The sequence below is a fragment of the Engraulis encrasicolus genome, chromosome 12 (assembly GCF_034702125.1).
Source record: "Engraulis encrasicolus isolate BLACKSEA-1 chromosome 12, IST_EnEncr_1.0, whole genome shotgun sequence".
NCBI lineage: Eukaryota > Metazoa > Chordata > Actinopteri > Clupeiformes > Engraulidae > Engraulis > Engraulis encrasicolus.
Genome location: NC_085868.1, coordinates 33,654,147 through 33,664,426, shown reverse-complemented (window position 1 = coordinate 33,664,426; position 10,280 = coordinate 33,654,147). Strand labels below are relative to the sequence as shown.

General features: G+C 48.2%; 1 protein-coding gene across 5 annotated transcripts in view; it reads right to left on the bottom strand.

Annotated features, from left to right (window-relative positions):
- Nucleotides 1–2,116: 2,116 nt before the first annotated feature.
- trak2 (trafficking protein, kinesin binding 2) overlaps nt 2,117–10,280 on the bottom strand; it is a 34,767-nt gene continuing 26,603 nt past the window's right edge. For 4 of the 5 annotated variants that reach the window (XM_063212080.1, XM_063212082.1, XM_063212083.1 and 1 more), the window contains 4 exons: nt 9,581–9,897; nt 8,008–8,742; nt 7,581–7,677; nt 2,117–6,511 (listed from right to left, as the gene is read on the bottom strand). In XM_063212080.1, coding sequence (XP_063068150.1) covers nt 5,518–6,511; nt 7,581–7,677; nt 8,008–8,742; nt 9,581–9,897 — 2,143 coding nt within the window. In that variant the 3' untranslated portion in view covers nt 2,117–5,517. The remainder of the gene's footprint in view (nt 6,512–7,580; nt 7,678–8,007; nt 8,743–9,580; nt 9,898–10,280) is intronic. The other variant, XM_063212081.1, reaches the window with a different exon arrangement.

Below are 10,280 nucleotides of genomic sequence, written 5' to 3'. Positions count from 1 at the left end.
TATTTATTTATTTATTTATTTGTGAATATGTTTGATTGTACTTCGGATAATTCAGTCAGAACTGAGCCGATTTTAATGAAATTTGGTGGGATGATTGGTCATGACCCAAGGAAGAATCGATTAGTTTTTGGGAGTGATTGGCTCAAAGGTCAAAGGTCAAGGTCAAAATGTTTGTTTGTACTTTGTATAACTCAGACAGAACTGAGCCGATTTTTATGAAATTTAGTGGGATGATTGGTCATGACCCAAGGAACAATCGATTAGTTTTTGCAAAGAAAATGGAATATTGTACAAGAACGACCACTAGCTGGTGTGGCCAGGAGTGGCACTGCAGCTATGTTATCGCAGCCAAGTAAATAATGAATGGGTGCCAATGGGGCTGTACGCTTCTCATAGAACTATCTGCCCGTGTGATTTTTTCCCTGGAAACAATGAAGTCGCGTTCGATAGATATGAGTAAGTGAAAGCATTTGCTGACACGTTTGCATCTTGTCAAGTGTTAGATTCGTGAAAATGACCCTTATTTCATCGTGACAATCGACTTTACGGCACTATGCCATTTGTTTTGTAGTTTTAAGTCTGACTTCAGATGTCGATGTGTTTAAAGTTATGTTAGGATCGTTGCGGACACCTGTTATTTATTGCATTTAAGGTGGTGGAAAAGCGGCATGTGTACATGGGGTAAAGGAAATGACTGCGCTCATCCTTAAGAATTTGGGCACCTTCAATTAACATGTTGGACGGCGGTGGGGGGTTTTGAGGTGTGTGACCGTAGATGTCTCTGCTAGGATCAGTCAGAGTACGTCTCTCGTCAGCTCTGGTCGTGAATAGTCACAGAGATTCCTCAGCCAGCAGGTATTAGCCGAATGCTAGCGTGTTGCAGGACAAAACTAACACGTCTTTGGGAGAACAAAGCCATGTCAGGAACCTTTAACTTCACTTCTAATACAACTTCCATGATAAGGTACAGAATGTGCACACATCTTTACAAACCAGAGAACAGAACCGTCACAAATCCCTGCTGAGCCATTTAGCCCAATAGGCTCCCATTCATCTTTTACTTGGCTGCGTTCGCCAACGGGGCTATAATGGGAGCCAATGAGAGATGCCTATCTCATAGCTTAGAGAATCTCTGGTTTTTGGGAGTGATTGGGTCAAAGGTCAAGGTCACGAAAAGGTCAAAAACGTAAATTGAGCCGATTTTTATGAAATTTAGTGGGATGCTTGGTCATGACCCAAGGAACAATCGATTACTTTTTGGGAGTGATTGGGTCAAAGGTCAAAGGTCAAAGGTCAAGGTCACGAAAAGGTCAAAAACGTACATTAAGCCGATTTTTATGAAATTTAGTGGGATGATTGGTCATGACCCAAGGAACAATCGATTACTTTTTGGGAGTGATTGGGTCAAAGGTCAAGGTCAAGGTCACGAAAAGGTCAAAAACGTAAATTGAGCCGATTTTTATGAAATTTACTGGGATGATTGGTCATGACCCAAGGAACAATCGATTACTTTTTGGGAATGATTTGGGCAAAGGTCAAGGTCAAGGTCACGAAAAGGTCAAAAACGTTTTTCTTTGCCAAGCACTATATGCCAGAACAACGTGCCACAAAACATGCTGAATTGAATAAGAGGTCAAGACTGGGCCAAATATGTAATATTACGATATTCCGGTCCGATTTCAATGAAACTAACACCGAAATTTGGAGAATGTTATGCCCCACACTCTGAAGATGGCCAGAAAAAAATAAGTGGCGTAGGCGAAGGTTTGCGCTCTACCGAGTGCCCATTCTAGTTTCGTTGTGTGCACTTTTTCTGGATCCTCTATGTGTATGTGCTGTGGAGTGCTGTCACAATGACAATGGGAGATTGAGTTCCCCAGGTGGGCTTTCACTTCACTTTCACTGTTCCAGAAACAGGCCCAAGTTTGATTTCCCAACCCGACCTCATCTCTCCCACTCATATCCTTTCATAATCTTCACTGTTCTATTCACAGTGACTGAATTAAATCCCATATTAACATATATATATTTTAAAACAACAATCATCTCTTTTGAAAGACAAGTAAGATGATAAAGAGGACAAAGGAAATATGCTCATGAGGCAGAGGTTTTTGTTTTCCAATCACTTTATTTTATATATAAAAAATGCAACAGTATGGAGCATGGGAGCTTTACAAAGGCCAAGCACAGGGGAGGATCACAACAAAATCGCTCAGACACACATGCACACAAACATAACCAGACACACATAATTGCATACATACACAGACATGCCTTAAAGCTGGCGCCTCCCAGTGATGTCATCACTTAGCGACAAAGCCTCTACTCCCTGGTTGGAATCGAGAGTAAGCGTCACGCCCCTTACAGTAGAGCCTATAGGACCTAATTCTGCATTTGTTTATGCGATATTGACGCTCATTAAGTCAACAGGCAAGCGGAAAAGGACTGTACTAACGCTTGTCGCCAGGAAACCTCCTCGGATCTTGGAGAGGAAGGGATTAACAAATAATCCCTGGTCTTGGAAACATACACAAAATGGATGTTTGATCCAGTACTCTTCAGAGATTAGTGTTGAGGTCCTGTAGGCCCCACTGGAAATGGCGTGACTTTCACTCTCTATGACTGGGGGCACGTTCATGACGCCGCATGCTGCGCAAATCTGCACAGCAGCGCATACGCGCAATGCGAAATTACAGTGCATTCTGATTAGGAATTTCTATCCAGAAAGCATTGTCATTTCGCAGTGCATGTGCACCGCACAGATTTGCGCAGCATCCGCCATCACTAATGTAGCCAGGGATCGCAAGCCCCTACAAGGCTCCTCTCCCCACGTCAGCCAAGAAGCCCATACCCAATCTGTACACATCCCTGATGGTTATGACATGGCTAATAACACATGAACATACGGTAGTTAATAGAGTTTAAAAAAAACCCTGCTGCATTAACGGTATGGCGGGTTGACAAAAGGGTTGAAGTATTTTTGGTTGCTTTTCACACAGGTGTAAGTTAAAAACACAATCACTTTTTAGATCCCTGGTTTTGTGGAACCACAAAACAAACAAAAAAACACAAGCTATATAGGCTATGCAGTAAATTCATTTAGTAGTAATAATAATGCTGAATGAACTATGTAGCTATCTTAATTAAAACTCATCTTCCTGGATGAAATGGTAGTTAAATAAATATAGAGGTATAAGTTACAACCTCCTCTGATAAAAACATATTAGTTAAACCTAATACTAATTTCACATAAGAATAATGTATCTGTCCCTTACAGTAATAGCTAAAACAACAATAATATGCATAATAATAATAATAATAATAATAATAATGTCAGTGAGCTTAACATAACAAAGTGCATTAAATGGACATGGAAATGGACATGGAGAGCAGTGGGATGGACGGAGAACAAAACGAGAACCTCAAGGTCGCTCTAGGTCACTCAAGGTCATCGAGGGGGGCACTGAGAGTCAAAGGGGTCAAGAGGTCACGAAGGTGAAAAGGTCATTACTGAGACTGAGAAACACCAAACCAGCAGTATAAGACACCGTGGAGAGACCTTACTGCCCTTTTCCATCCTCTGTATCCAAAACCCTCCACTAACACTGATATCCCTCCACCGTCTCCACCATCTCTCCATGTACTGCTACGCATGCTAAGCTAGTCCCTTCAAAACGTTCCTACAATTCCACCATTTCCCACTGCAGGATATCAACTTCTGGTAAGATTCATTATGCTGGCACTACAACCTAACCCCCTACATCAAGTACTTACGTGGGAGACTTAGCCCTTGTGCTTAACGTATCAGAACGCACTATAGCTAGCATTAGCAACCCCTCAAGCCATCCCTCTTGTGCATACTGTCTGTCTTGCTGTCAAAAGAACATGTGTTAGCTTATTTTAGCTTAGCTTAGCTAGCATGTCGTCTAGCCATCACCAGTATTAAGACCACCACCAGTGCACTCCTGGGAAGGAGCAAAACAATCACAGTTGGAACCTAGCACAGAGAGAATGATAGCAACATCGGGAAGGAGCAGAGGCTAGCACACCCGGTGGTACATCCCAAAAGCCAAACAAACCCGTCTTTCAATTTCCACTAATTGGAAAAAAGCCAACATTGCTAAAACAGCTAAAACAGCTAACTGCTAATTTAAGAACAACCACTCCCTGGATCCAGACAAGAGGCCGAAGTGTAATCTCTTTAATCTGGTTCCTATCATCTAAATCTCCGGTCCTGAGTTGAATATTGACCGTTTTTCAGGACACACAGGACAGCAGTGCATCATGAAAGCTGTAGTCAGGAAGTGCATCAGCCTGCACTATACGAAGGGAGCCCATAGGTGGCAGTCATGGCTTTGGCTAGCTAAAGGCAGTAAAAGCAAACAGTCACAATGGAGAAAAAAGAACAACAGGGAAAAGAAGCCTCTACAAAGCGAGACCACAGAAAGGTCCTCAAAGATTAAAGACTAAGATTTAGGTTTAAAACATCCACTAGCTTAGTCTAGCTTAGACCAGAGTCCCTACAGTTAACAAACATTACAAATTCAGGTATGTACAGGATAGACTGTGGGACTGGGGGCTTCACACCCAAGGCTTCAAGACGACACAAGAGAAATGCCTCAAACATGGTGAAACTCTGGAAGCCCAACCATCGCTAACCCTAAGCCCTACTTTCAATTTCCCCTGACACTTGCTTTATATTCACTTTCGTTCTATCCTCTGTTCCGTCTCCCTCCCATCGCAAAGCTCGTTGTATAATTTTTAGTCCCCGTCTCAAATCCCAACCTAAATAAACTTGCTGTTTCCTTTCTTAAGAATTCACGCATGCCTTATCTTGGCACATCAACTTTCCTAAACCTTCTGCTGTCAGTCTGACCTCCTGGGCTTCCAGAGTTCACGCGAGGAGGACAAGATACAAAGATAAGAGGAACAGGATATGTTCCGACAGGAAGTAGGAAGTAGAGGAGCAGGAAATGGAGGGCAAAAGCAGGAAGTTAGGCAGGCGCTTCTTCTTACCCTCATAGGAGACATGCTAAGGCCACTGAAATCCACAACGTCGAAAACAGACACTCTGGCAATCGGGATTCCCGAACAAGCATGTCAACTGTGCTTTTTTACGAAACATGAAACAAACAAGGCTGTATGTACTCTCCGAGCTGTCTCAAGCAAAAAATGTATTAGTCATTGGATGGGAAAGGGGAACTGGGCGGAGCTTCCGTAATATAATAAGGTTTAGTTCAGTTCAGTGCAAACCGCTCCCCGTCTCGTATATGTACATCCACCTACGTGATGGAGCAAAAGCGACCAAACCTGATCAAATTGATGCAGCGTGAACATGCGTGTTAAAAAATTGCAATGCATTTCTGGTCAATTAGAAACTTTGTCATAGTGTGTGCATGTGCACTGCATCGATCTGACCTTTTTTGAAGGCTTTTTCTTGACTCTCCACGAACGCCGCCATAACCACAACTCACAAGTCCTCCCATTGTCTTTTTCAAGCTAGTCTACTGGTTACGTTCAGTGGTTGCCCTGGTAGGGCGGGGGGTGGGAGATGGAGGCGTGTCTTCGGCTAGAGGGTTGGGGGTTGGGCTTCAGGCTGCCCCAGGGGGGCGTAGGGAGAGCCAGAGACGTAGGGTGTTGCGGGGGCTGGGGGCCCCCTGCCGCTGCTGTTGCTTGGTGATGGTGGTGGTGCGAGTGGGAGGGGCTCGACACAGACCCCCGTGGGCCTCGACTAATCAAAGCCGGCAGACTCTGGTTGCGCCTCAGGCCGTCCAATAGGCTTCCTCCGCCGGTGGCCAGGAAAGTCGAGGTGGAGTCCTGCCGATGGCTGGCTGCCGGATCCGCTGACGCCCCCGGCAATGCCCCGGCCAATCCCAGCCTGCACAGGCGCTCCACCAGGCTGGAGGTGGAATCGTTATGGGAGGAAGTGGGAGGCGACGGCGAGGGCGGCTCTGGGCTCGGCAGGTCGGGCCTGGGCGCACGGCCGAACCGCACGCCGTACACGTCCTGGAGGAACAACTCGGCCGGACGCGATGCCAGGAAGTTGTCAGAGCCGGCGGCCGCCGCAGAAGAGGACGAGGAAGAGGAAATGGAGGAGTGACGGGGTTGGTCAAAGGGGACAGGGGAGGGGCACGGGGAGTGGGACGGGGAGTTGGGAGGCGTGTTGGGCAACAGACGGAAAGGGATGGAGCCTGGTTTGGGGCGGCGGACCGGAAGCGGATCCCCTAACGCCACTGCGGCTGCTGATGCTGCTGCTGCTGATGCTGCCGATGATGCTGCTGATGCTGGATCGGCCGTTTCCGAGGAGGAGGAGGAGGACGACGCCACCTGGGCAGAGATGCCGCGCTCCAGCAGTAGCTTGGCAAGGCCACGAGGGGGCGCCGGGGAGAAGTGACGCGGGGGGAAGGAGCTGTTGCCCAGGCTCAGCAGGCAAGGGGTGACGGGGGTGCTGGGGCCCGTGCGCATGGAGCTGGGGGTGTGCTGCTCGGACACGCACGGACTACACACCGCGCTGGAGGAGGAGGAAGAGGAGGAGGAGGAGGAGATGGAAAGATAGAGGACAGGAGAGAGAAACGAAGGAGAACGGAGAAGGACAGAGAAGGGGAGAAGAGGAGAGATGGAGATGGAGATGGCCAGACAAAGAAGAGGAAAGAGAAGCGGAGGAGGACGGGGGGGGGATGGAAGGAAAAATGGTAAGACAGAGGAGAGGAGAGGAGAGGAGAGGAGGAGGGAGGGAGAGGGAAGGGGAGGAGAGATGGGGAGATAGGGGAGAGGAGAGAGAATCGGAGGAGGATGGAGAAGGGGAAGAGAGGAGAGATAGAGATGGGCAGGGGAGGGGAGGTGAGGAGAGTTGGAGATGGCAAGACAAAGGAGAGGAGAGAGAAGCGTGAAATTTTGGAAAATGCAGAGAATTGATTGTGGAAAAGGGGAAAAGAGGTAGAAATGAAAATAATAATACATTTTACTTGGAGCGGCTTTTAGGAACACTTTACAGGACAGAATGTTAAAATAGTAGCATGTTAATACAGTAGTAAAAAAAAGTAGAAAAAACAAAGGTTAGCAGTATATGTTATAAAGGTATAGCAGCAAACGCAAGTTAGTAAGTTAATACACGTTAAAAAGGATAGCAGAGAGAGTGAGAGAGAGAGAGAGAGAGAGAGAGAGAGAGAGAGAGAGAGAGAGAGAGAGAGAGAGAGAGAGAGAGAGATAGAGAGAGAGAGAGAGAGAGAGGGGGGAAAAAACATTAATTTATCAAATGAAGTATATTATGACTGTGATATATGTCAGAGATACACAGCTCTCCCTCTCTGTGTGTGTGTGTGTGTGTGTGTGTGTGTGTGTGTGTGTGTGTGTGTGTGTGTGTGTGTGTGTGTGTGTGTGTGTGTGTGTGTGTGTGTGTGTGTGTGTGTGTGTGTGTGTGTGTGTGTGCACGTCGTCCTATTGGTAGCCTCCAGCGCTGATGTGTGAACATAGGAATGTGTATGTGTATGTATTTGAAAGCTCTTTGAGTCAGCTGTATAGTTGTGCTATTGTGCTATATAAATATCTTTGTTGTTCTGTAAAGACGACTTGTGTATTACCTGGAGGTGACCTGTGTGACATCACAAGGGTGCATTATCCTACAGGTGGTGAAGGTGTACGTGGAGAAGGTGGAACTCTGACTCTTTCCTGGATTCGCTGCAGGAGACACAAGAGAACACAGACGCACACACACATACACGTGCACACACAGACACACACACACAGACGTGCACACACAAACGTGCACACACACACATTATTAGTATTATATTAGTACTATTGTATTAGCATTATTACACACACACACACAAGATTTATTTTGCTTCCAAATATTCTTTGAACCTTTACTGATTAAAAAATTAACACATTAAATCATTTCTATGTACTCTTTCTACAGCAGTTCAAGTACAGCATAGGACCCTAGATAGGAAGGAACCATCATTATAGATGGGCATCACTGTATTTTAGAGCAGTTCAGATACTTACCAGAGGATGGTGCTGTGGAGCTGTGTGTCTGTGCCCCACTGGCCTGTGCCCCACTCCCACCTGTCGTTGCTTCAGCGTCACCTTTCTCCTGGGTCACGTGCTGGGTACCAGAGGATGCTGCAGTGGTTGCCGCAGCAACAGCAGGAGATGTAGTCAGGGAGAGAGGCGCGAGTACATGCTTCTGCTTCTGCTGCTGCTGCTGCTGCTGCTTGGTCTCCGTGACGACCGGCCTGCTTCTGGTCTCCAACTTCTTGTCCTCTGGCGTGGATGAGCACTGCACCACGAACGTGATCCCTCCGTCCCCTTCATCCTCCTCTTCCTCATCCTCTACCTTCTCCTTCCTCCTCCTCCACGTCGTCTCCCCTCTACTACCTCCATCTCTCCTCGCCCCCTTCTCCTCCGCCTCCTCTCCATCCCCCATACCGACGTCCCTCCATGGAGTTTGGGTGTTGTTGGGTTGTCGGCCCCCTCCCACCACCCTCTCCTCGCTCTCCCCTTCCCCCAGATGGAGGTCCCTCCGGTGGGCTCGGGAGGCGCGGCGCTCTCCCTTCTTCCGGTCGCTCCCCTCCCCCTCCTCGTCCTCCTCCAGGTCGGTCAGGCGGTAGGTGGCCTGGGGGTCCTGGTGGTCGAGGGGCAGCGGCCGGAAGCCCTTGGTGACCACGCCGGGGTGGGGGTCCAGCATGCTGGCCAGGTGGGGCTGCGCTAGCTGCTGCCAGTGGTGCAACGTCAGGGAGCCTGCAATGGACGGAGGATGTGTATGAGGACGGATGTGAGGGTGGGATTCAAACCGGCAACCCTCTGATCTTAAAGTGACACTGGGCCATTCATGGGGGCCGCTAGGGGGGGGAAGTGGTACAGATTCTAAGGGCCCAAGCACTGACAGGGGCCCATAAGGGGGCCCAAGCACTGACAGGGGCCCTTAAGGGGGCCCAAAACTCGGAGGATGGATGTCAGGGTGGGATTCAAACCGGCAACCCTCTGATCTTAAAGTGACACTGGGCCATTCTTGGAAATACTGTACGTAAGCGTATATTACACCTCTCCTTGAGTTGAATGAGTTTGGCCTTTCTCCTGCACCAACTGGTCTCTGAGTATTGCAATGCAAATTTGACCTCCTAGCTAGGAATTAACATTGAATCCTATGAGACCAGCTGGTGGTCGAAAAAGACACAGCATCACTTTAAGAACACTTCCCTTTCTGAGCGTGATACAATTTACAGACATCTTTTTATTGATTTTGTCACCACCCGTTTTCAAATTGATGTCTAGTCCACACTATCAGACCACTGTCATCAGATCACTGAATTAATAGCAGCCCTCGAAAGTGAATGCACAGAAATACCAACAGAATTGTGTATGCAACACCTCATTCACAATGTACAATATGTAGTGTGTGTATAGGCCTACAATATTTTGAACACTCGCTCACAAACACACACACGCATTACACTCGCTCACAAACACACACACGCATTACACTCTCCCACACAAACACACACAAACACACACACACACACACACACACACACACACACACACACACACACACACACACACACACACACACACACACCTTCCATGGGCTTGACGATCTGCAGCTTCTCCGGCAGGAAGGTCTTGAACGTGCTGGCCGAGGAGCAGAAGGAGAACTCTGATAGGTTGGTGAAGGAGGACACCGCGCTTCCCATTGGCGAGCTGCCGCCGCTGGTCCCGCCCCCCTGCCCCTGCTCCTGCGCTGCCAGCTCCTGCAGGCGGCGCTCGTGCTCCTTCTGGAAGTACTGCCGCTCCACCACATAGTTCTGCCTGCGCAGGGAGAGGCGGTGCAGGGCCGAGGCCAGGTCGCCAACCCCCGGGGAGCCAGGGCAGCCCACACGGGACGACGCCTCTCTACTGGGACACAAGACAGACATAGAGCCCCGTTACATACTCAGTCAACAACCCCATTACAAACATACTCAGGCTGAGGCCAGGTCACCAACCCCTGGGGAGCCAGGGCAGCCCACACGGGACGACGCCTCTCTACTGGGGGACAGAACAAGACAGACATACGGTAGATCCCCGTTACATACTCAGTCAACAACCCCATTACATACATACTCAGGTAGGGTTTTCAGGCCCGACCAGGGGTGCATTTCTGGAAAGGGTAGTAACTATGTTAGCTACTTTGTTGGTTGCAATGCAATTTCCCATTGACAACTACCGAAGTTGCTAACTGCTAACAATTACGTTTTCCAGAAATGCACCCCAGAACGGAGATGGTGGCGGTGCCCGCA